General features: G+C 41.9%; 2 protein-coding genes across 2 annotated transcripts; one reads left to right on the forward strand and one right to left on the reverse strand.

Annotated features, from left to right (window-relative positions):
• The first annotated feature begins 4,894 nt into the window (after positions 1-4,894).
• Rbbp9 (RB binding protein 9, serine hydrolase) lies at positions 4,895-13,084 on the forward strand. The gene is made up of 5 exons (XM_041670072.1): positions 4,895-5,049; positions 6,340-6,382; positions 7,342-7,447; positions 9,452-9,537; positions 9,923-13,084. Exons 1-5 carry the CDS (start codon positions 4,951-4,953, stop codon positions 10,147-10,149), a joined length of 561 nt encoding a protein of 186 aa, XP_041526006.1. The 5' UTR covers positions 4,895-4,950; the 3' UTR covers positions 10,150-13,084.
• Positions 13,029-26,311, reverse strand: Polr3f (RNA polymerase III subunit F). Its single transcript, XM_041670071.1, has 9 exons — positions 25,962-26,311; positions 25,143-25,260; positions 22,926-22,993; positions 21,902-21,969; positions 20,933-21,045; positions 19,173-19,316; positions 18,863-18,970; positions 17,543-17,734; positions 13,029-16,362 (listed from the first exon to the last, which is right to left on the reverse strand). The coding sequence occupies exons 1-9, from the start codon at positions 26,021-26,023 to the stop codon at positions 16,285-16,287; spliced, it is 951 nt and encodes a 316-aa protein (XP_041526005.1). The 5' UTR covers positions 26,024-26,311; the 3' UTR covers positions 13,029-16,284.
• Positions 26,312-26,320: the final 9 nt, after the last annotated feature.

The raw sequence follows: 26,320 nt of genomic DNA on the forward strand, positions 1-26,320 counted from the left end.
GGCAAATGGGCGAAAATGGAAAAAACCATCCTGAGTGAGGTAACCCAGAAAGATAAATATGGTATGTGCATACTCATAACTGGATATTAGGTATAACGCAAAAGATAACCAGCCTACAATCTACAACCCCAGAGAAGCTTTGACAAAGGTAGCAATATCTCCTGTCCTCTCGTAGCAATGGGTGTGAGTCCTCTTTTCCTTCTAGCCTGACACATTGACATATAAAGAACACACAACTTTAGTTGTACAGTCTCATCCCCGCATCAAAAAGAAGCGTGGAAACATAGAAGAGTTTGGTACCATAGAGAAGACGATGCTGTTCTTCCTTGTCAGTATGGGAGTCGTATAGAATGACCGAGACAGTCAGACTGACCGAGACTATCAGAGAACACTACTAAACTAGACTTATGGTCACCTTTCACCTATAAACTATTAGTTTCCTTAGAATGATTATCAAATGGTTGATAAAACCAATTTTCTGATTGTTGTTACTATCAGAGGAGGGGGATAAACTAGCCAGCCTGAGTAAATCAGAAAGAAGAACTGAAAATTATTAGAAAGAAGCAGAGAAAGCTAGAAGAACAGTCCCTCTACTTAGCATTCACCTTCTAGGACCAAACATTTAAGCCTTAATGTGATCATCAGTAATGATGATCCTTCCGGGTTCCTGCTTCATGAAAGAGTCTGGGAGACATTCTGTAGGACACATAAAAAAGTGACTAAACTGTCTTTAAAATTTCCTGCTTTATGAAAATGTGTGCTGAATATTATGAGCCTGTAGGCTGAAGATGAATGCCCCAATGGTACAGAAAAACTTTGGGTGACTGTCCAGGAAGCAAGATGTCTCTGTCATTTCTAGAGTTTTTGGAAGTGGCTTACAATGTACTTCCTGTTTACTTAAGTAATATTAGATCCTTCTGGAGTCTTTGATGGAGTTGAAGAATAGATAGTTATAGTTTTCCTTTGTTATGATAAAGGACAAAATAGATCTAAATATTGTAACTGTAATTCTTGCTTGATACCGGTTATATGTAGTTTTACTATGTTAAAGCCTTCCTTTTTGTTTAAACAGAAAAGGGGAAATGGTATAGGAGGTCCTTCTGTATTTGTTTGCTTTCATTGGTCATTAAAGAAACTGCCTTGGCCTAGTTGATAGGGCAGAACTCAGGTAGGCGGAGAAGACAGAACAAAATTCTGGGAAGAAGAGCAGAGTCAGGCAGACACCATAGTTCTCCTGCCAGAGATGGATGCTGGTTAGACTCATGCCAGTAAGCCACAGTCAAGTAGCGATACACATTAATGGAGATGGATTAAGTTAAGATGTGGAAGTTGGCCAGTGAGAGGTTAGACCTAATGGGCCAGGAAGTAATTTAATTGGTACAGTTTCTGTGTGATTATTTTGGGTGTAAACTAGCCAGGCGGGATGAAACAAAAGGACCCACTCTCACTACAACATTCAATAAGAAATTTAATTAATAATTAATATTTACTAATAAATTTAATTAATAATACATATGAACATATTTTATCCTATATTTTTGTATTCTCCTAAATGATAACAAACATTCATAACCCACTAAATAACCAACAACCACCCACACCTTTTCTTGGGAATGTGGGTGTCGTGGTCTTCAGATTGTTTCCTGTTGTGTGTGGGCATAGGCATCTTTAGGAGTCCCTGAGATAGTTGACATAATGACCAAGTCCTGTGAAGACCAGCTGTAACCTTTGTTGAATATATATATATATATATATATATATATATATATATATATTCACCTGTCAAGATTCAGGAGTTTTCCCTTGAGCTGTGGAACAATCTTTTTGTCCAATATAAATATGTAGTATTCTCATTAAGCTAAGAGCTAACTTGCTGATAGCTAGGCAGGATTTTGGGGGCAGAAGAATGCAGAGAAGAAGAACGGCAGAATCAGAGGAGATAAACTAGAAGGATGGGAAGTACTTACATGAGGTAAACAAGCCTCAAATCAGCAGATAGATTAATAGAAACGGGTTAATTTAAGTTAATAAGACCTAGCTAAAACAAGCCTAAGCTATCAACTGAACATTAAGAATTAATATTAAGTCTCTGTGTAGTTATTTTGAGAGTGACTGGGAGGACAGAAAGGTCTGCCTATACCCTTGATCCATAGGCAACAGAAGGAGACCTGCATGCCACCATGTTTCCAGCCATGATGATAGTGGACTAAACCTCTGAACTGTAAGTTAGCCCCAATTAAATGTTTTCCTTCATAAGTGATGCTGTGGCCATAGTATCTCTTTACAGCAATAGAAAACCTAACTGTAGGGTAAAAGGGCCAGCCAAAGAAACCCATCCTGATTCAGAAACCAGAGCTACTGAAAGAAATACTGTAGCCCTGAAAGAAACACACTCTGGCTCTGAAACCTGAACCAGTGAAAGAAACACTTTAGCCCTGAACCCAGAACCAAAGAAATGCATCCTGACCCTGAAACCAGAGCAAAGAAATACACTTTGGCACTAAAACTAGAGTCAGTGAAAGAAGAATGCCCCGGCCCTGAAAATAGAGCCAAAAGCTAAAAAGGGCCAGTGAAAGAAGTACAGTTTGGCCCTGAAACCAGAGCCACCTCTGCCCCTGATCAATTAAACTAACCAGGCAAACTAACCAATCCCTGAGCAGAAAATCTGGAAAATTCCATCCCTAAGAAGCCCTATATAAGCCCCGCTCCCCTACCCGTGCCTGTTCAGTTGTGGGTTGTCCTTGCCCACCCTGACAGAGGCAGTCATTCTCCTGGACTCCTCCTTCCCAAATAAATCTCTTTCTTAAGAGTTTTGGGTTAAGATCTTTTGCCAGCATGGAGTAACAACTTGTGAGAAGGGGGAGGAGATTGCTACATGTCTGCAAGGGTTTCCCTTTTAGCAGAGTGAAGCTGAAGAAACACCTTGGGCCACAAAAGTGCTCTGCTAAGAAGTTTCCTTAGGGTAACAGAGCAGAGCTCAGCTGTGCTGACTCTGAGAGGAGCAGGATTGCTACATCCTGCAGGGAAACAATCCCCCACCACACCGCAGCTTCAGGCATAGCCTGACTTCCCAAAAAGTCAGGATACCTTTCCCTCCAGAGCTGCTGTATTTATGCATCTGTACTGGCCTGCCCTTGGGGTTCTGACAAGAAAAGTCCTCAACTGTAGCCACTAAGAGCACCTCCTGTGCACATACACTTCATTTACTTTTAAGAGGGTCTTGTCCACCTCCTCTCCCCCCCCCTCTCTCCTTCTCTGCCTACCTCTCTGTCTTTATCTCCTCTCTCCTCTGTCTCTCTCTTCTCTTCTACTGCTTCTGTCCCCAGAGCCCAGTCTCCTCCTCCCTTCTCTTCTTTCCCCCTTTTTATGTTCCCTTTCCCCTCATTAAAAAAACCCTTCCAGGGGCTGGAGAGATGGCTCAATGGTTAAGCGCACTGATTGCTCTTCCAAGGCTCACATTATTCTTGGAAGAATGCATTTGTCATGCCCACCTTAATAAAAACCTCAAGGAACAGACTCAAGACAACTGGTTCTGTGTTCTTTTCCTGGTTTGCCTGCCTCACCCATTTTGCAAAGTGTCCTTTCCTTCCTCCCTCTCTTCCTCCCTACTCTGGTTTCATTAATAACTCTCTGTGTTCACTAGTTTTAATTGTCAACTAGCCACAACCCAGAATCACCTGAGAAGGGTCTTGATGAGGAATCATGTAGATCAGGTTCCCCGCAGGCAGGTCTGTAGGAGACTGTCTTCATTTAGTCATTTAATTAATCGAGATAGAAAGACCCACCCTGAATGTGGGCAGTTCCAGTTCATGGGCAGGGCCCCAGACTGTGTACGAGTGAAAAAAGCCAGCAGCAATTGGGTTGGACAACCTGAGTTCAGGACCCACTTGGTAGAATGAGAGGACGGATTCCTTCAGGTTGTCCCCAAATTCCCCCCATGACTTTCATCAGTCAGTTTTCCCCATGACCTGCTTTACAGCTTTAGAGCCTGCCCGCTCTATCAGATCAGAAGGTTCATATTATCGTACAGCACATCCATTTTTTTTTTTCAGAAGCCACTGGAGTGGAAGGAAAAAGGAACATGAAGAACAAGTACGCTAGTAGAATTGCTATAACCAGAAGCCTCTGTAACATTGCGAAATGCGTATGCAGACGCCATGAAAGTGGCCCTCGGGGCATGTAGGTGTTTTCTCCTTGGCCCTCAAGTAAAGCACTAATTTAGCTGCCACTGGGTTTCCTGGAGGGAATTGCTTCCTGCATCTCAGGAACCGCGTGTGGAGGAGGGCTATGCTCTACCATCTCCGGCAGTGTGGCATACACACAAAAATTGTAAGAAACAAAAATGGGATTCAGCCATTAAGTGTAGCCGCTGCTCTTCCAGAATACTGGAGTTCGATTCCCAGCACTCACATTTGACTACTTCCATCTCCAGAGGACAATACCCTCCTCCAAACTCCTTTGCGGCACACCCGTGCATGTGGTGTGCATACACATAAATAATAATTTTTGCTGAATAAGATGACATATTCTTTTAATGCCAGCACTTAAGAGGCAGAGGCAGGAAGGTCTTTGTGAGTTCTAGGCCAGTCTGGTCTACGTAGAGAGCCCCAGGTCAGTGTTGGGGTGGGCTACATAATGAGATTGTCTTGAACGAACGAAAGTTCCATAATAATAAGATAGCACATTATGAGAATATTGTTGCCAGTACTTCATAAGGGACGTGGAGTATGAGGACGCTGGAAAAAAGGAAATCAAAGGTGAGTGATATTTGATGGCAATTCACGGGGTTTAAGTTTGGCAGCCTGTACTCTAGACAGAGAAGGAAGAGTACCTGTGGGCATCCAAGGACTACAATTCCCAGAAGGCCTTAGTGCGGGCTCCCGGCCGGATGCAGTCTCGATTTGAGCACTGCAGTTCCGAGCTGGGCAGGGGTCTCCGGCGACAGCGTTCATGGCGTCACCTAGCAAGGCAGTGATTGTTCCCGGGAACGGAGGCGGGGATGTGGCCACCCAGGGCTGGTACGGCTGGGTGAGAAAGGGACTGGAGCAGGTAAGGAATTTCAGCCACTGCCCTGCGGTCAGCTTGGCGCGGAGCGGAGGGAGGGAGGACGATGGGCGAGGCTCGAGCCTGTGCCCACCTTCCTCCAGATGAGCATAGTGTATGAGTACTCGACGATGCTAGCACCTCAAGCCTTAGATCTAAACTAGTGGCGAGGATCTTGCCTGGCGAAGCAGCCCAAAAAGCTGAGGTCTCAGTTCTTGAGACTGAGAAGAACCCTGTTATACAGAGAGTGCCCCTTCCCTACCCCAATCTACTTCCAGTTCAGATTCGAGCCTTCCCAGATAATTTTATGTTTATATTCATTATTTTAGTTTTTTTTTAAAAAAAAATTCACCACGTAACCTTTGATATATACAAAGGATGTATATAACGTGTAATACGCTACCAAACAGACCAAAAAAAAAAAATCGGTGCTATTCAAGCCCAAGGTCTTTGATTGTGTGCCATTGAGCTACACTCTTCGCCCAAATTAAACTCTAGAACATTGCCAGTATCTTCTAACTGATCTGCCTGCCTCCTGCCCCATCCCTATGACAGTCTGTAGTACATTTTGCTTCTCTTTATTGTATGTGGGAGGTGCTTGTGGAGGTGAGAAGACAATTTTGTGTAACCAGTTTCTTTCTACCTATACATGGGTCTGGGAATCGAACTCAGGAACCCATGTGTATAATCTTGTATGATATTGTTGAATTTGGCTTCTGTGTGAGCTTTATAGAAACAGCATTGCACCCTGGCTCATCCTGTGCTGCTTGCCTTTTAAGAAAAGAAGCTCCCTTCCATCGTCTGGCAGTTAGACAGTTTCCTGCTTTGGCCTCTAGAACAGAATTTCAGGAGAAAATAGAGTCCGTTTGGAATATAACTTCGGGGTTGCGGCTGAAAGCTATGGGCAAAGCTTTCAAAGGTCCAGCTGGAAATGGCCAGCAGGGTGGGATGCCCAACTGTCTCTATGGTGTATCTATATTATTTTTTAATTTTTTTCGGAGTGCAGTCTGTTTGGCTCAGGTCATTCTATCTCTAGCACATCTGCTTGGGCCTTCTCCGTAGATGGAGGCCCTAAGGATAAGCAGGTTCCAAGCGTAGACACAGGTCCCTGTGGAGTTCTACAAAACATGCGTGTATATTCATCTGTAACATAGTTTAATCCATCTCATTTCACAGTCAGCAAATACTTACTGAACTGAGCAAGATCACATCAGGTGTCACTTTTTTTTTTTTTTTTTGAGTTTTAGTTGGAAGTAAGCTCTTTATTATAGCTTTTTCTTCCCCCTTAAATCTCAGGTTCCGGGTTTCCAGTGTCTGGCTAGAAACATGCCTGACCCAAGTAAGTTTTAAACTTGCTTTTGAAAGCCTCATCCATTAGAGTTTGAGCTCACCATCTGGGGGTGAGGGGAGGGAAGCTGGAGTATCATAGTGAAAGAACAAAGATAAATACATACTAAGAACAAATAAAGCAAGGAGCTCCAGGAGGCAGGTGTAAGCCAAAAACTATGGAAGATTTCAGGAAGAACCAAGAAAAGCACCTGAGTATGGTAAAATTTAATTTTTTACTTTGTAAGCTAGCAACTTTATTTTCCCTGTTGAATGTCTGCAGACATTTTCAGGCAAAAATGTAGGTAAAATTACAGATAAAGCCTTACAGTTGAGTTCCTAAATATTTAAAAATATAAGATTTCCTCCTTTTATTATGGGTGCATCTTGGTTCAGGAAAGAAATATATACTATACATGGGTTTTAGAACGTTGTCAAGAGGTTTTGTATGTGTGTGTTTGTTTGTGTGTTTCTCAGTACTGAGACTGAACCTAGGGGTCTCACACATCCTGGGCAAGTGTTCTGCCTCTGAACTGTATCTCTACCTTGTGGGTATTTGTTTGCGAAGTTTAAATTTTTACATGAAAATTTCAGAGTTGAGGTCAGTATGTGGTATATGCCTTTAAACCTGACAGTTGGGAGCCTGAGACAAGGGAATTCTGATGTGGCCTACACAGCAAATTATGTACTAGCCCGTGCTACATAGTGAGGCTCTTTCTCGAAAAAGAGGGGAAGCTTCACCTCAATTGTAATGTATTATTTCCTTTTTTTTTTTTTTTTTAAATAAGAACGTGGTGGGGGAAGCAAAGCTCTTTACTAAAACCTTAAGACAGAGATCTTAGGCTCTGATAACAGCCCCATCCCCCACTTCTGCCTCAGTTCATTAGTGGTGAGCTGCTGTTCATTAGAGGTGGGACAGCATCACTTACAGACTCCCCCTCTGAGTACCAGACTGTTTTACCCTGAACACAGTTACAGCCCGGGAGAGCATCTGGCTGCCCTTCATGGAGACAGAACTGCACTGTGATGAGAAGACCATCATCATAGGCCACAGCTCCGGGGCTATCGCAGCCATGAGGTATGACCCTGTGGGACTGCTGCCCCAAGTGTGGTCTGTAGTCATGCTTGCTGGGGAAATAGTTGTGTTTCTTAAGTTTCCATTGCAGAGGAACAGTGCTGACCTAAAAAGTGGTAACCTAATCTGCCCTAATTTCTTCCTTGTTTGTTAAGGGATTGGAAGAAACAGATTGCTCTTACCAGGTGCAGTGATCCTTTTAAAGTTTCTGTAGCTCTGAAGCTTCCTGTTGCTCAGCTCTGTCTCCCTTTACCCCTTTTCTCCTCCCAACCAGGCATGCTGATGTCATTGTAGTTCCTGGAAAATGCCAAGTACACACCTGCCTTCCTTATCCTGCTCAGCCTTCTAGCAGGGACACTCTCTTAAAAGCTGCCTGACTTTCTCTTACCATGTTTCTGCTTGAATGTTCTATTTTGGGTGAGATCTTTAACAATTCCATATAAAAGAGCAGTCTCACTCTGCTGGCTCCTATCTCCTTTGTATTTTATTACCTATAGTGCTTTATCATCTAATATACATTGATTTCTTATCTACCCCTATTAATTTAATAGAAGCTCCATGAAGGTGGGACTTTGTTCACTGACAAGGAATCGCAGTGCCTAGGAGGGAGTGTGACATAGTAGATGTTCAATAAGTACCTCCTGGAGACTAGAGGTTGCTTCCCCTACCTACCTACAACCCCTCCCTCAATCCTTGGCATTCACAGTACACACATTTGCTTCTATCAAAATCTCCTACCTTCCTCACTGGCCTAGGGGGTAAGGGATTAGCTGACCAAGCTGTTTCAGGTTGGGCTTCTTCCATATTTCCTTCTGTCTGTTCCAAGCAGTCATTCAAAATATCATGCGAATTGTATGTCATGGAATCTTGCCACATTTTATGACCTTTCAGCTACACAGATCAAGGGGATGGGTTGTAGCATACTCTGTCCTTTTGTTTACCAGCCATTGGTAAAGATGGATATCTTCTAAGTCCTCTGAATTCATCAGCATTGTCAGCAGCCTTCTAAAAATTGGCTTCTAAAGTTAGGAGTGGCAAAGAAAAATGATGCGCAAACCATCAGTGTAAAGGTGTGAAGAAACGGGGAGCTGGTACAATCATACGGGACATGCTAGCTGATTTATTAACTACTAAGGGATATTGATCTTTCTCAATGGAAAGTGCTGGGAACACCTTACCAAGCAATCAAACAGTACCATTGATAGTGGGACACACATCATGTGTCCCTGAAGTGACGAGGCTTTCTTGCCAAAAATATATAATCTCAGTTTAACTGTGAGAAAATGAATTTAGCTTAGGGAACTGACCTGAACTTTATAAAGAATATAGGCAGCGGTATATGATTGGGTATGATAATGGTACTAAGGTTATTCGTAGGGGACTTGTACTAAGGTAAGTGTAAAGGGTAGCAACCTCAATCAGTCTGGGTGGGGCTTTTCCTGTCATGTCTTCTGTGGTTTGATATTTCTTGAGTAAGCAGGTAGGGGGTGGGAGAACTTTATTTTCAAGAATGAAATTCGAGCCCTAAACGTTTCCTCTTCAAAGGTCTCAGTATTTCCTTGGCCTGCTCTTGGCAGAGAGAGGGCATCTGTAGATAGTGGGCTGGTGGCCTACAGAGGGTGCTGTTCACAGAGCATTAAGGCTTTTCCGACCCGTAAGGAGACAGTGATCATTTGGGCGTGGGGACAGTTGTAATACGACACAATGAGAACACATGTACAGGGGCAGCGGAAGTACTTTTCTTGCATTGTCCAGTTTTTCTTACATTGCAGGTTCCTGGGCCTTAATCCCATTTCTCTGAATTCCATGCTCTGGGGCTGAGTCTAGGATCTCATCGGAATGTAGACACACACTAAAGGTGGATGAGTGCACACAGCAGCGGTTATTTTCTTGCTTGCATCTGTCTCGGTAGCATATACCTCCTTTCTGTGAACTCACATCAGATGGCTTACTGCTTTTCAGATTTAATAAGACCATATATTACTGACACTATCTTTCTCATGCCAGGTATGCAGAGACACATCAGGTATATGCTCTTATACTGGTGTCTGCATACACTTCAGACTTGGGAGATGAAAACGAGCGTGCAAGTGGTAAGTCTTTAGGGAGAACACCCAGGAAAGCCCTTCCCTAGGCACGGGATAAACTGCCAAGTTTACAAAGTTGTTATTCTCTCTCAGATAGCCCTAAAAATATAACAGCAAATTTATATTTATATTATATAATAGCAAGTGAGACATTTGCCACCTATTTTTTTCCAATCTGAAGTCTAGAATGAATCCCAGGACCTGGTTTTACTCGAGCCTCTTTGTCTTCGCAAGTCAGTATGGTATCAAGTCCTACAGATAGGAAAACCAAAGAACTGTCCTGAATTTAAGCCCCTGATCCTTTGCACCTCTGTGAGGGCCCCCACTAGATAGTTTTAGATATCTAGGATGATGATTCATGCATATCGATAGGCTATTTTTTTTTCTGTAGGGTACTTCAGCCGCCCCTGGCAGTGGGAGAAGATCAAGGCCAACTGCCCTCACATTGTACAGTTTGGCTCCACTGATGACCCCTTCCTTCCCTGGAAGGAACAAGAAGAAGTGGCAAATAGGTTGGATGCCAAATTGTACAAATTCACCAACCGTGGTCACTTTCAGAACACAGAGTTTCCTGAACTAATTAGTGCGGTGAAGTCTATGCTAAAAGTACCAGAATAGTTGGGATGACTCCTGCTCTCCAACATGCCACACAGTACTAAACTTGAAATGCCTACTTATGCTACAGAAGTGCCTGAAAAACAAGTCTGTTTGAACACTTACACTAAGCTACTAGCATTTTCATTTCCCATAGCTTAACTCTTCTTCAAAAGCTGTAACTATAGAAGTATTTTCTGTTTGATAGGGAACACAGAAGGAGTTTATTTAGCCATCCTACTGATCCAGGGAGCAAGTCAGAAGTAGAACCAGACATGGTGGCGTGTCCCTGTAATTCCAGCACTTGAGAAAGTAGGGACCAGGAGGGGCTAGCCTGACCCTGTCTCAGTAAAGAAACAGCAAGTAGACTCAGGTATCCTGAGTCTCATTCCAAATTATAACTCAGTAGCTTCTGCAAGGTGTGACCCACTCCTGACATCCTAGTACTTGGGGAGCTGAAGAAAGTAGATCTGGAATTTGAGGCCTTCCTAAGCTAAATATTTAGTAAAACCCTGTCTCAAAAAACAAAACAAAAAACCCAAAGAAACAAAAACTAAACAAATTTTTATGAAACGTATGAGAGACACCTTTTCTTTTTGAAGTAAAATTTTCTCTTACTGGGGTAAAAAAAAAAAAAAAACATGATTAAAAGTCCAGAATGTTCCTAGAATTCAAAACTCTAGCTGCTGGGGCTGGAGAGATGGCTCAGTGGTTAAGAGCATTGCTTGCTCTTCCAAAGGTCCTGAGTTCAATTCCCAGCAACCACATGGTGGCTCACAACCATCTGTAAAGAGCTGGCCTCCAGACATACACACAGAATATTGTATACATAATAAATAAATAAATATTAAAAAAATAAAACCAAAAACTCTAGCTGCTGCTTCATGGTGGCTCAAGATAGCAAACTCAAATTTGGGTCTTCATCACTCAGATCTCTGACCCCATCCCAGGTCCTTCTGACAAGATGAGAGACCAGCATAAAGGATCCTGAGCCAGGAAGCTACAGGGGACAGATATCTGCATAGCTTGTCACCTGTATACCATCTTCAGGCAGACTCGCAGGATCAGGGCTTTGGGAGTGCAGTACAGGAATGTGACAAGTGTTGGTCTTTTTTCTAAGCTGGGGACTATATGCATATAATCCCTACATGAAGTATGACAGCTGGCAACTGTAATTGAACAATTTGGAAAAGCTACAAGACAAAGACTAAGTTATCCATTTGTGAATTTAGTCATAAACGTTTTAGATTCTCTATAGAATAGGCAGTGGTGGGGCACACCTTTAATCCCAGCACTTGGGAGGCAGAGGCAGGTGGATTTCTGTGAGTTCAAGACATGGTCTACAGAGCAAGTTCTAGGACAGGCTACACAGAGGAAAAAAAAAAGAAAAAAGAAAAAGCCTAAGATAACCAAAATGAACGTAAGGGAGCAATTTGTACTGTTAAGTTTTAAGTTATCTTCCAAAAGAAGTTTCTACAATGCAAGTTCAATTCTGTGAAGAGTTCAACCTCTTAACTTCTAGAGATCATTCAGGCATTCCAAGATTTTTCTTATACTTTCATTAAAAAAAGAACCCCTTTTAAAATAATGTACTTTATATTAACATATATTGGATTACAAGATGGTTTCGTCATGACATTTTCACTGTTTATAATGTAAAAAAATAAAAACTTTTATTTCCCAGGATTTTCTGACTATTGTGATGCCAAAGATCTCCAGTGTACTTAAACTTGGTGATGCAGAACCTGTGATGGATGCAGAAATGTGAGTTTCCACACTTTTATCCCTAGCTGGGGTACAAAGCTGTTGTGAGATGATGTGGGGGTTCTGAATGTAATCTAAGCCAGGAGACTCTTTAACTTTTAACAGTAGGTATCTTTGGAGGAGAGACAATCACATAAGTCTACTGTAAGTGTTTTTTGAGACAGGGTTTCTCTGTCTAAGAGCCCTGGATGTTCTAGAACTCACTCTGTAGACCAGGCTGGCTTCCCAAATGTTGGGATTAAAGGTGTGTGCCACAACTGCCTGGCAAGTGAATATATTTTTATTCTGTGGCAGAAAACAAATTGTGAACTAATGTTATCTATATAAGTTAATCATTTTTTAAGAATTTAAAAACAAAAGCAAGTAAATCATTACTAATCTCAAATTCAAGTAGACTCAAACTTGGATTATAGGTTTGGTCCAATCACTGCTAAAATGTCTGCTGACTAAATTAGATATATCTATTGTTTTTAAATTAATGTTTTTTCCTAACTTTCAAATAAGTTGTTTAAAATCTTAATTATAGACTGATAAATGTCAGTGTGAGATTCAGTAATCCCGATGGAGAGCATACAGGCGAGCGCTCTTGTTGAGATGCACTATTTTTTTTTTTTTTCGGTTTTTCGAGACAGGATTTCTCTGTAGCTTTGGAACCTTTCCTAGAACTCACTCTGTAGACCAGGCTGGCCTTGAACTCACAGAGATCTGCCAGCCTCTGCCTCCCAAGTGCTGGGGTTAAAGGCGTGTGCCACAAGTGCCCAACTAAACCTTAGTTCTTTAGGCTCGTTTCAAGTGCTGGCCAGCCAGCTGGCTCGGGGTCACTGTACTAAACACCAAATATCGACTGTTTCCATCATAATAGAAAATGCTCCTTGACCAGATGTTACAGTACAAACTTGTAACCCAGCAGGAGGGAGGTAGAGGCAGGACTGAGTTCAAGGCCGTCTTACTGGACCACACTGCTGCAGGGCACATATTTTGTATTTGTCCTTCACCTGCCATGTAGTAAATCTGAAACCACGTTTCTTCCCTTCACTGTTGAGCTGATGATGGTTAGGCCAGAGGCCTCCACATACCAGGCGAGTGCCCTATCACAAATTGAGTTGTTGATTACTCTGCTTAATTGATCACCATCAAAACTCATATAAAACATTTATTGTCAAATTGGAAATTCTGTAGGAGAAGCCACATTAACTATTCATTAAAAACCATTAAATAGACTTACGATGTCAAATGTTGTTTTGTTTTTTGAGACGGGGTTTTTCTGTGTATTGCTGGCTGTCCTGGAACTCGCTCTGTAGGATCAACGCTGGTACACCATGACTGGCAATGTAGGATCACTTTAAAACAGAATCCTCAGCAGACTTAGAATATGTGTTCTCAGGTGGGAAAGACGACTTCATCTGCAGTTTGACTTTGTGGCATCATGATTTTAGATGCCCACAATTTCTTCTGATTTTAGCTTATTTCTGTAGGCAAATTCATTTTATTTATAGTACAGTTGCTATGTTTTTTTAAACTTATCTATTTCTCTCAGTTAATACTCAAGAGTAAATATGCTACAAGCAAAAAATATTCAGTAAAAATATGATATGAGGAAAAACTTTTAAAGTATCTCTTTATTCTGGTGAGGCAAGGAACACTTCTAGCCACTGACTGCAAATTTAAAACAGTATCTAATCATCAGGACAATACAAAGCCATGTAAGGCTGCTAAATGCCTGTAATCCCAGCACTTGGAGGCTAAATCAGGACCACCATGAATTCAAGGCCAGCCTAGACCATAAAGTGAACTCCAGGGTAGTGTGGGCTAGAGTGAGATTCTTCTCCAACAAAACAAAAAAGACAAAATAGAGAACATATTAAACATTTTTTTTAAAAAAAATTCTTTCTCCCCTTTGTAAGTCTCCTACACATCTAGTTTTCTAGGAAAATAAAACTAGTGCTTATTGGATAAGCCAGGCAGATCCAGGAAGAGTGATCACTTTTTTACCATGTCAGCCCCACTAGAGGTAGAAGAGGAACCTGCATTTAATATATAATCTAACACTTAAGAGCTGGTGTCATTAAATGCTTATTCTATAGAGCTGGACACAGAATTCATTGATAAAATGATCTAGTAAGTTGGATTTTATTGGTCCCATTTATCTCAAGGTAACTCCAATGATGCTGTACACTTAGAATACTACCAAATGGTAGAGCTCAGCTTCAAAGAATTGTGGGCTGTGAGCCCTGTCAGTTGGCCCATGCTTTTGGCTTGCACAAAGAAACTTTGAAGACACAAAGTAAGCTGGGCATAGTGGAGGAGGCAGAGACAAGGTGGATCTGAGTTCAAGGCTAGCCTGATCTGCAAAGTTCCAGAGCAGCCAGAGCCACACAGAAAAACCTTGTCTCAAAAAAAAAAAAAAAAAAAAAAAGAAGAAGAAGAAGAAACAAAGTAAAAATCAACTACTGAGATCCTTAAAGATATATGGCTATCTTCTGCATAACAGCATGGCAACTAACTTAGTGTTTTCCAGTGCCCAACGGCTGGGGCTAACGAACTATATAGTGATGGTTTTCTGCTTAGACACATCACACCATGGTTTTTAGAAAACAATTAAGGAAAAAAGAGACCAGTCTAAAACACTGTAAGATAGATTCCTACCCCTTACATTGAAGGACAATGATCTGTATTTATTTGAGTCCGGGTCTCTTTCTCTATAGCCCTGGCTGCCCTGAAATTCACTATGTGGTCCAGGCTGGTCTTGAACTAACCGAGACCTGCCTACCTCTGCCTCCCAAGTGCTAGTATTAAAGGAGTGCACCACATACACAGCTAGTTTTAGTACAAGTTAAATGATTAGCTACTGTCTCTTCTGTCTGATAGAACAGTACAGATAGTGGTTCTCAACTTTCCTAATGCAACCTTTAATGCAGTCACTCATGTTGTGGTGACCCACAACCATAGTTATTTTTGTTGCTATTGCATAACTGTAATTTCATACTGTTATGAATTGTAATGTAAATATCTGTGTTTTCTGAAGGTCTCAGATGACCCCTTGAAAAGGTTGTTCAACCTGAGAACTGCTGCTATTGGCTGATGGTTTATCAAGAAAATATATTTAATTATCATGATTCAAAAGCGGGGGAGTCCAGTGTGCTGGCAGATATATGACCTAACAAGGGCCCGCTTCCTTTTTCTTCTCCCTGTATTCTTGCCTAACAGAGGCCAACAGAACACTTTGGGTCTCTTCTGTACAGGCCCTGATTCCACTCATGAGGACTCCACATTCACCACCTCTCACCTTCCAAAGGTCCTACTTATCGCATTCCACACAGGGATTAGATTAAAAAATTTGAATTTGATGCTGGTGGCAGAGAGGATCATACTATAGACGTAAAGTAAGAATCTGGAAAAAATTTCAGCAAATAGTAAAATTTTGTGTAGGAGGTCCTTCCATATTTGTGTTGCTTTCATTGGTTAAATAAAGAGACTGCCTTGGCCTTTTGATAGGACAGAAACTTAGGTAGTTGGAGAAAAGAGAACTAAATTCTGGGAGGAAGAAGGCAGTCAGAGAGCCACCATGGAGCCAGCTGCCAGGTCAGACATGCTGAATCTTTCCCGGTAAGCCAGTCACATGGTGATATATAGATTTAATAGAAATGGGTTAATCAAGATGTGAGAGTTAGCCAATAAGAGGCTAGAGCTAATGGGCCAGGCAGTAATTTAATTAATATAATTTCCGTGTGGTTATTTCAGGGGGTTAAGCTAGCTGGGCGGCGGGATGCGGCCCACACCTCCCTACTACAACAAAAATTAAGCCATACAGAGAAATTTACAGCCTTAACAATGAAGGACTTGTGAGATTATCCCCTTTAGGATGGAGTATCCCTGAGCTGAAGACATGGCCCAGACAACAGCGTGTGGGGTGACAGGGATGGAGGTGAGGAGAACCCGACAGTGTGGAATGTCCGCGCCCCTTCAGACCCCAATTCTGCACACTCCCATCGCAGCTCCCTGCTGCACCACTTGTGATTTCTCAGTGAAACCCAGGAAAAACAAACAGAAACTGTGGTAATAACCCGATACGATGAGTTTCAATGAAGACCTTAGGAATAGCTTTAAGCGTGTATCTCCACACTCCAGCTGTGGTCACAGTATTTGGTGGCTCCCTTTTCCTTGGTCTTCCAGAGCTTCAAGGTATTTTTTTACTGCAGAAGAGACTTCCCTATTAAACTTTATTAAATTTCATTTGTTTTGTGTTCTGTCTTCATAAATAAATACATTTTCATAGCAGCAAGTCAGTATCCATCATTGTGAAGTATGCTTTCAAAGAAACTGGATGTTCCATCATGAAGTATTTGCTCTCCAAGTAATTCATTTGCCAAAGTAAGTAAGATTCACAGCTCTCTATTAAAATTCGAGCCACTCTGTCATATAAATACAATTAGATGGTGAAATCTCACCACCTTCATGGCAGTCATCAAAAACCTTTAAAAGAAACATATAAAAAATTCATATTCAAATTGAAGTTTTAAAATACCAAAGCCTCATTGATTTAAAGCAGTATTAACAGAAGGAAAAGGAAACACTCTTTGAAAGGTATTGGGACTTTAAGAGCACACTGTAAAGTGCCTGCTTTGTAATCACTGTTAACTATGAGCCTTTCATTTTTAGTTTGCTTTGTTTGTTTGTTTGTTTTTCTGAGACAGGGTCCTGCAACTCACTATGTAGAACATGCAGGCCTGAAACTCAGAACTCTGCGTACCTCTGCCTCCCAACTGCTGGGATTAAAGGTGTACACTATCCTGTCTGGCATGGAGGCCCTATTAACACAGTGTACAGGTGACCTCACTCACCTGCCCACTGGGTAAAAGGAAATGAGTCCTATACTTAGGGACAACTTAATTTCTATTAAATTGAAGGTTATTTCATGTTTAACTATCTTTGAAGGGTGTTAAGTAGAATTTCCAGGATGTTGGCTTTTGTCTAGGAGTTGAAACTGGGTCACAATAATGATCTTACGGGTAAGGTCAAGGGTTAGCATAATGAATATGGCAGAGTAGCAGCCCAAGAATATCCCAAAATGCCAAGGGAACTGGGAGTGTTTTTGCTCTCTTTAGCCTCAGAATGTCCATCCCAGTGTTGGTAAACCAGCTAGGAATGACTGCTATGGCACATTATTTGAAGTAACATTTTCTGCTTAAGTCTGAGTTTCTTTTTTCTCCGAGGGGAGGACACCAGGGGAAACCTGGTGAGAGGCCCTGTGTACACTGAGCATAGGCCCTGCCACTGAGCTATACTTAGCCCTAAGTTCCCTCTCTTTAGGGGAAATGATGCCACTAGCTCCAAGGACACAGGAGGATTAGAATAAGTTTCGCTCATGGTAGCTTCTCAACAACCTTCATTATTTCCCTCCCTACAAAGGAGAAATGGTTAGTCCCAATGTATCCATTTCAGGGTCAAGAACAGAAGGGCATGTCCCTACCCTCAATGTTCCAAGAAATAATATAAGACCTGTCCATTAACAATGTGTCCATCAAGAGTCTGTGGCAGTGTGAATGGCTCACGTGACACTTGCTGGTGGGAAAGCTGGTGTGCCTGTTGTTTCTTTATGTGGCATTTGCATATGGTGGTGATGAAAGTACAGAGTGAAGCAGCTTTTACTTACGGGGCAGAGTCCACAGGGTGCCCGGACTAAGCCTGTAGGTGGGAGGATTGGGTTGACTGCCCTGTACAGTTTCATTTGTCCGTCTACACTGCCAACAGTGCCTTCCTTTGCAGCAATGATAGTCATCTCCACTTTCCCATCATAAATGAGTGTGTTCAGGATGGTCTCGATGTCCTCCATGGACAACTCCACCTAGAAAGGGGATATGTTAGCATGCAGAAAGGACAAGGGAACATGGAGAAGCCATGTTCTGGGCAAGAGTAATAGAAGGCACAAAGGGAGTAGGCAACATTCTACATTAGCCCAAGCACAGAAGTACTCAGGACAGCTCTAACTTCATGCTGAACCTCATACTAATATCCTCACACGTCTTAAAAAACAACAAAAAAACTCACACGTCTTATGAGGTAGGATTTTTCTTTTTTTTTGCAAGAATTTGATGGGAAGGGAGGAAGAGTTGGGACACCATGATAAAACAAAACCACGAAAAAGACTGGCATTATAGCTCAGGGGCAGGGCATGTGCTTAGCATGAGCCCTGGGCTCACCCTAGCATCACTCAAAACCAAAACCCACAAAGAAGAAATCCCCGCCCCAAGAATTTGATGGAGATTTTTTTCCCCACGAGATTAGTTTCTCTGTGTAGCCCTGGTTGTTCTAGAACTTGCTCCTGGAACTCAGAGGTCCACTTACCTCTGCCTCCTGATTGATGGAGATTCTTAAAATGTCTTTAAGCAGAGAGACACTTGAGCCATGAAATAATTCTAGTTCCTAATCTTTTATCAGTGAAAAAAATCTAGAAACCAGGAAGTAAAAATTATTTGTCCAAATGCCACTTTGGCTTCTTTGCTGATCATGAAAAACATCAGTGTCCTTTTTTTTGTTTTGTTTTGTTTTTCGAGACAAGGTTTTTCTGTGTAGCTCTGGTTGTCCTAGAACTAGCTCTGTAGACCAAGCTGGCCTTGAACTCAGAGATCCACTTGCCTCTGCCTCCTGGCATCAGTGTCTTTATGTGAAGGTCTTCAAAGGGTGCTGATGATACCACTTACATTTCACTAAGAGAGTGACACTAATGTGACAAGCTCAGCTGTCACACATTCAAGAACTTATCAGAACAATTTGACTTTGGGTGGTGAACGGCACAGCTAGGACTGTGCTCAAGATAGTTCAGCCACAATCAGCCCACCAGAAGAGCCTCTGTCTACTTTAGGACAGTGCTTTTTCAAAGTGGGTTCAGCAGAATGTGTACATGAAAGGGGGGCTGGGTCAAATACACTGTAATACAGCCGGGGAGGAAGACAGTGTAGAAAGTAAATCTGACCTTACTGATGCCCAATTCACAGATGTACTTCCACACTTCATGGGATGAAGCAAACGAGCTGTTTCTCTGAATCATTGGATTCTGTTTACTTTCTCTTGCGGTTTCCGCCTAGAAGGGTAGAACAAGAGACTCAAGCAAGAATGCATGTTAGTGCTTTCTGAAGTTCACACGTATGTGCCACACCAACAGCAGCACATACTGTTTAGTCAAAACTTCCAATGTTAGCATTTTCAATCTTAGAGAATATGAAATACAGAAGTAAATCTTTCAGGCTTTCTAAAGGCTCATAATGTTTCCTTAATGACCTCACCTTGGTTTGTAGGAATTTGAAACACTGCTGGTTAAGCACCTCAACAAATTCAGATTCAAAATCCTGGTCACTGTACCATGCTCCGCCAGTCACAGATCGATCTGGCTGTAGGTTATAGAGCATATAAACCTTCTTTTTGGAGGCCTAGGAAAGAATATACACCATCATTTGTTTATAATGTTTTTCAGAAACTAAACCTGAAAACTGCATTTATAAGTTAGAATACTTTTAGATGTACAAAATTACTGCAAAGCTAGCAGTTATCGAACTTGGGAGTTCTCTCAAGAGTCATCTCAAAGTGAGGGCCACATTGGGGGCAGAATTGGATAGTGTCTCTAACCCAAGTCAGAACTATACTGAAGCCGGCACTGCCCATGGTTCTCTATGTATAGTAAGTAGGATCAGGAGTCTCACAGGAAGGAAAAGATTCATTTCTACAAGTACTTAGGTTAGTCCTAGTCCTTCAACCCCTAGCGGTGTGATTTCTAAAATTCTGTCACATTTGTTTATTTTTTAAATTAAAAAAAAATCATTTACTTAATGTGTGTGGGTATTTGTGTATGTTTATGCCTGTTACCCACAAAGGCAAGAAGAGGGTGTCAGAGTTCCCTAGAATGGAGTTGCAGATGGCTGAGTCACCATGCTCTTCCTCTGGAGGAGCAGCCATGTTTGTAACTGCTCAGTCATACCCAAACCCCTGGTTTCTAGTTATACATTCCACATCCCACTCTGGCATCCTCCTCATTTCTAAGCAGCTTTTAAAAAGTTATAAAATGATACAGATAGCTGGGCATGATGGCATACACATGTAAATCCCAGCACTCAGGTGGCTAAGGCAGAAAAGATCCTGCATTTCTTCATTCAAGACCAGCCCTGGTTATATTACTAGACTTCTCTTTCAAAATAAAATAAAACAGTACAATTAAGATTACTCTGTGCTGTGTCTCTAGATACCATCTTGTTATATAGAATAGTTTAACTGCCACCAAACATTTTCTGTGCTGTATCTACTCAATTCTGCCTAGGACCCTACTCCCAAGACTGGCAAATATTTGTCTTTTTACTGTCTTAACATTCTACTTTCCCACAATGTCACCGGGTTGGCAACACCTAGTGTGCTACCTTGTCAGCTTGCCTTCTTACACCAAGCAATAGGCATTAAGGTCACTCCATGTCTTCATGATAGGTCATCTTTTTATTGCTGAATATTCCAGATAGAGAGACGAGGAGCGTGGAGGGGAGGGGAAGGGAGGGGAGGAAAGGGAAGGGAAGGGAAGAAGAAAGGAAAGGAAAAAAAAGGAGAGGAGAGGAGAGGGGAGAGGAGAGGAGAGGAGAGGAGAGGGGAGAGGAGAGGAGAGGAGAGGAGAGGAGAGGAGAGGAGAGGAGAGGAAAGGAAAGGAAAAACAAACCACAAACATGGTATGGAGACACAGGACAGAGATCTTTCTCTGCTGACTTTGTTACTTATGTGTACCTGCCACAGCCTAATCAATAGACACTTGCTGAGTAAGATAATGTGCTATCTCACACAACACGAAAACTAGGAAGCATACTCAAGGCTCCAGACTTTCTTACTGCAGAATACAGTACAAGTTGTGTAAAAAGTTTGGCAGAGGCTAGACAGTGCAGTAGGCTGCAGCTTCGAGTCAGTACAACAAGAGTTAAATCCCACATGAATTAAAGAACAAAGGATGAAAACCCAGCTGGAACAGCTTACTTAAGTGAATATACGGAGGAAACCCAGAAAGCCAACTACTCACTGCTACAGACTTCACAGCTTTGATAAGTTTTTTACTTTCCAGATTCTTGAGAATTTTGTTGATTTCCGTTAATGGCAAATTACTTTTATATCGAATATCTCTGCTCCATATTCCTGTAAGAAAGTAGGAAAGCTGACAGCACATCCTTTAGCATAAAACTTTATAACAGTTTTGTAAAAAAAAAAGTTAGATAAAGAAACAAAAGTACAAGAGCCAGTAACTAGGTGTATGTTTATATTCTAATTGGAAACTGCTTGGCACATCAGTGTGTTTTTTGGTTTTTGACAGGGCTTCACCATGCAGCCCTGGCTGGCCTGGAACTTGCTGCACAGATCAAGGCGACCATGAACTCTGAGATCCACCTATCTCTGCCTCCAGAGTATCTGGATAAAGGGTGCCTCATCACCTAGTGGGGCATCTTCTAAAAATATATTATAAGAACATATCTGTAATGGAAAAAGCATGAATGCTGTTGAATTAACTTAAATCCAATCTCTCATCCAATAGTTTACCTAATTGCAATTTTCTGAGAGTATCACTGTAAAAATGAAACAACTCAAATTTAGGTTAGGGTCATCTGCCATCTTCAACCAACCAAAAAACAAAACAAAACAAAACATTAGTTTGGAAGTTTCAATGCACGTACTTTTATTATTTAAACAACATTCCATTTGTAAGACAAAAAAATAAGGCTGTGGTTCTTACTCTCATTAAGTACCCATTGTGGGAAGTCATGAGTTTTCTATCAAAGAAAGAAAGCTGTACATACAGAAAGAGAATATATACAAAACATGTGCTTAGCTCCATGTAACAGGGCATGCCTGCAGGCCCACCACTCAGAAAGATGAGGAAAGAAGATAATAGAAAGCCTGCTCTACACAATGGGATCCTCTCTTTAAAAATAGACAGAATAACGAAGATGCTTTAGGTCTAGACCTAAAGACAATGAGTCATCCCTCACGTGCTCACCTTTATTCCCTGCATCCTCTATGATTTGGTAGACTAGTTTTTCTTGGTTATCGGACCCCTTCATTTTACTGCAGGGAATAAAGCAGAATTAAAAAAGGAAAAAAAAAATGTGGGCTGTGCTATCATCTGCATAACTAAGTTAATTGGCAGACAGGCTATCACACTGACTTTTTGCAAAAGGGCTTACCTCAAAAAGAATGAGACAGCTGTGTGTACCAAACGAAAAGATATCCGAAGTACAGTAAGTGGAAAAAAAACCCCAAAAAACAAAAACCAAGTTACAGAACAGTATAGCATGATAGCATGACCCAGTTTTGTTTTTTTAAAAAAAGAAAAGAATAGGGGCTGGAGAGTTGGCTTGGTGGTTAAGAGCATTGACTGCTCTTCGAGAGGACCCGGGTTCAAGTCCCAGCACCCACATGGCAGCTCATAACTGTAAATCAAGTTTTAGGGGATCTGACACCTTCACACCAAGGCACATAAAATAAAAGTTAAAATAAATAATAAAAAATTCTTTAAAAAGTTAATAAAAATTTTCTTTAAAAAGAAAATAATATACAAGTATATAATCACCTATGAATATTTCAGTGTATCTAGGAGAAATTACCAGGAACAGTTACTCTGGGAAACGGAACACAGGACAGAAAGGAGGGATGGTATGAGTTTCCATCCGTTTGTTTTGTCTTCCGATTTTGAGGCAGGGTCTTTTGATGTATAGCCTGAACTGTCTTCCATCTCATGATCCTTCTGGCTCTGTCCCCCAAGTGTCAGGATTATAGGTGTGCAGCACCACACTTAGCTACATTATGCATAGACAGACAGACATACAATACTCACATGCACTAATATCATTAATCTGTGTAGCTAAGGATGGCACTAAACTTTCAGCCCTACTTCCCAAGTGCTGAGATGTGGGTTTGTGCCATAATACCTGTTACTACTATGTTAGCTTTTTTTCTAATACATACATTACTTTTACAATAATCAAAATTTTCTTAAAATTAAGAACCAGGTGCTTACTTACCCAGCATTCTGAGAATCCTTTATTCTATATAAAAGGCCTGTATTGCTCCTTAAAAGATCCAACTGACCCTAAAGTGTTTTAAAATAGAAAATTGTCATCAATTACTTTGGAGATACATCAGTTCCAATGCTAAGTGTCAACATAGTTTTAAATGTGTTTATCATACAGACTAAACTATTTACTCAAATGTACAATATTAATTCTGTGATAGGAGAAGGGGCAAAAAGACAAACCAATGAACAAAAGGTCTTCAGTGTTGGTATTTTATATCATGAAACAAAGTAAGATTAAAGTGTATTCTACCATGTTTTAGAAGCTCCTGGGTCTAGCATTAAGAGAATCCAGATGTGTGTATCACTGGACTTGCAGCAGTTATAGGAAACTACAGCCAAGAGGGAGCCCTACTGTGCGTTAAACTGTAAAAAATGTTTACATACTGGACAAACTGCAACACCCTACCTCCTTCCCCAATTCACCAAATGGCAAAGTGGGATCACAAAACTCAACTCAGAAGTTCCCTTCTGTCACTTATTCAGCCTATTCTAGTCACTTTCACTTACTAAACCCCTGTATTGTACCAATATTAAGACAGCTGCTTAAGGGGACAATTTGCTGATAGAGGACAGAATAAAGGGCATCATGCAAGCTAGGTGAGTGTTCTACCACTGACTGAGCTACACTACCAGGCCAAAACAAATTCTAAAAAGGAAGCACACAGATGATGTTAATACTATCTGGTTAGCATCAGGAGAGAAACAAGGGTGGATGCACACTCAGAGAAAAGACTGTGGCCCAACTGGGGATCCTGGAGAAAGCAGGAAAGATGAGCCCTAAAGGACAAGGAGTCATTCTACACAGAAAAAGGAAGCCCAGAAATCCCCAACACTTTTTTTTCTTTGGGTGAAAACAGAAGTTGCTAGGCTACTGCTTGTTTTTGTTTTTTTTAACTAATAAAATTCCATCAGAAAAAAGCCACGCCCACCATTTACATATCACCGTTCATGACTCAAGGCTGCCTGCCGCTTGCTATACAGTGGTGAGAGAAACCAGATGAATCACAAAGGATATTTTATTTACCAGTTCACAGAGGAGTCTGCCACATTCTCATCCCAAAAAGTGAAGACTAAAGCTTAACAAAAGGTTCACCCATCCCTAAAATCTCACCATCTAGAGCCAGACAGAAGACAAGGCTGGAAGTTTTAAAAAGCAAACAAGTCATAGCAGGGCTCTTAACGAACCCCTAATAAAACAGAGAGGCCCTCGGGAAGAGATTTCAAGTATGGGGCAGTACTTGGTGGAGTGTTTTTCAAAAGCTGGAGGAGAGGCATGAGGGCTCCAGGTTCTCGGGCTTCACTGAAAATTCCACTGCCCTGTCTCAGTACTTCTTCCTGCTCTTGAAAAGCTCAGAGTGACACTGTGATACCCAGTGAATAGGCTATGTGATAACTCACAGAAAAATCATAGTGGAAATATTTTATAGGGAATGGCTAAGCGCTAGCAGCAGAAAGCAAAAGAAGGTGAGAACAGATTACATCCATGTGTGCCTTGTGTCAATTAAGCTAATATAATTAGTTATAACAGAATTGCATGTAGTTTCTTCACCTTGCCAAATGGCAAATAATTATGTTCTCCTTCTTTTGTCTTTCCATTCAGACAGCCTAACCTTCTCCCTGGTTTGGAATCAAGTCACAGTTTTTGGCTTGACAATTAGCGTACTGGTTCACGAAAAAGAAGCTTATCGTGCTATTATTAGTTCATGTGATTACGGTGAGCAGGAACGGTTGTAATCTACCTCCTGCGAGCTGGAGACTCAACAAGGCCAGTTGCACAGATTCAGCGGTCCAGAAGTGATGCACTAGTGTTAGAGATGGACAGTCAAGGGCTGTGGATGGACTCTGACGGCCTAAGAACAGAGTGCTAAAGATAGAAGACTGGTACTGGAAGTCAAAGCAGGTCTGGAGTAAATTCCGTCCTCCTTCTATTTGTTCTGCTTAGGCTGACGCTAGATTGGACGGTGCCCACTCACCTTCTACTCAGTTCAGCGATGCAAATACTTCCACAGTCCCAAACATCCCAGAAACAACCTATAGCCAGTTAGCTAAGAATCTCACATCCCTGCCAATTGGCACATAAAGTTAACCATCACAATTATGTGACAGGCACCAATGAAAACCATAATAGCCAACAAATTACACAAATTCGTTGAATTCACCTTACCATAGACAATAGTCTGTTGATGGCCACTGCCCGCTGTTGGGCCTCTATGTGAGGCATTTCATTTTGAATTACTTGATCTGTGATTCCATGAGGGAATTGGTGGCACAATTCTATAATTCTAGGAATAAAGGTATTGATTTATGTTAGCTTTTTTTCAAAGGGCGAAAGAAGGAAATGCAGTCTAGATAGATATTAAAGCTGAAAATCCATGCTATCAAGGGGCAAATGTGGAATACAGAGATGGGGCTAGGATATGGTGATTTGCCGTAACTGGAGTCTGTCTGCAAAATTATCCCTTCCAAACAATTTTGGATATCGCCTTAGTAGTAATAAACTCATTACCCACAACTGGTGAGAAAGTTGCTGTCTTTTACCTATGTTATAACCTAAAACTACTTGTGCGCTATGAGGAGTATTAGCTTTAAGGCACTCGCTGAATCTACTTGACTCAATGATGTTTTGTGATCATAAACTGAACCCTGATTTAGCCCGAACCTTCTCCTATGTAATTTCCCTTGGCCACCGAGCAATCTTGAAATCGAACATGAATTCGAACAAGCCCAAGGGGCAAACGCAGGCCTCTTTTCAGGCATTCAGGCCAACGTCTAGGTTCCAGGAGTGTCCTCACTACTATAACAGAATCCTGGCGAAGCCAGTTACATAAAGTTCCAAGCTTTCACGCTGCTCTTCTGCTCTCCCTAGTCGGGGGAGGGGAGGGGGAGGAGTAGAACCCCGCAATCCCGCTCCCGCGTGCTCACGCAGCCTGCTCCGGCCACTCCCTGGGACTGCTAGAGAAGGGGTCCGGCTGCACTGCATTACCTGTTTTCTATTTCCACCGGATCCGCGTCCGGCGGTTGCACCTTTACCTTCACCTCAGCCATAAGGGCGGTTTTCCAGACTAGAGGAAAATTCGCCCCGGGAAGCGCGCTGAGAGCCCCGAGTACGGGAGGAGGCGCGCGCCGGGCGGGCGAGGGGCCTTTTCGTCCGGTCGCGCCGGGCCTTCTTCGTCGGGTCGGCTTGGGGCGTCCGAGGTTTGCCTGCTCCGTTCTGCTCAGCGGTGTCGCCACAGGCTCTTTTTCTGTTATTCCTAAATTTCAGTGCATGTCCGATTAAAGGCTCGGGCCCCCGTACGCTAAATAGGGGTGCACTCTCTCAGGCCCTTCCAGCCGCCAAGAGGG

The sequence above is a fragment of the Microtus oregoni genome, unplaced genomic scaffold, assembly GCF_018167655.1.
Source record: "Microtus oregoni isolate MIOR12 unplaced genomic scaffold, Mior012 000020F_ref0000438, whole genome shotgun sequence".
NCBI lineage: Eukaryota > Metazoa > Chordata > Mammalia > Rodentia > Cricetidae > Microtus > Microtus oregoni.

Excerpts from the sequence above, each read along its gene's own strand:
- Rbbp9 (XM_041670072.1), top strand. The coding sequence starts at position 4,951 with ATGGCGTCACCTAGCAAGGCAGTGATTGTTCCCGGGAACGGAGGCGGG. Across the intron at positions 6,383-7,341 it reads TAGAAACATGCCTGACCCAA|TTACAGCCCGGGAGAGCATC; the intron begins GTAAGTTTTAAA and ends CCCTGAACACAG. Across the intron at positions 7,448-9,451 it reads GGGGCTATCGCAGCCATGAG|GTATGCAGAGACACATCAGG; the intron begins GTATGACCCTGT and ends TTCTCATGCCAG.
- Polr3f (XM_041670071.1), bottom strand. The coding sequence starts at position 26,023 with ATGGCTGAGGTGAAGGTAAAGGTGCAACCGCCGGACGCGGATCCGGTG. Across the intron at positions 22,994-25,142 it reads TCAACAGACTATTGTCTATG|GGTCAGTTGGATCTTTTAAG; the intron begins GTAAGGTGAATT and ends AAAACACTTTAG. Across the intron at positions 18,971-19,172 it reads TCAAATTCCTACAAACCAAG|GCGGAAACCGCAAGAGAAAG; the intron begins GTGAGGTCATTA and ends CTACCCTTCTAG.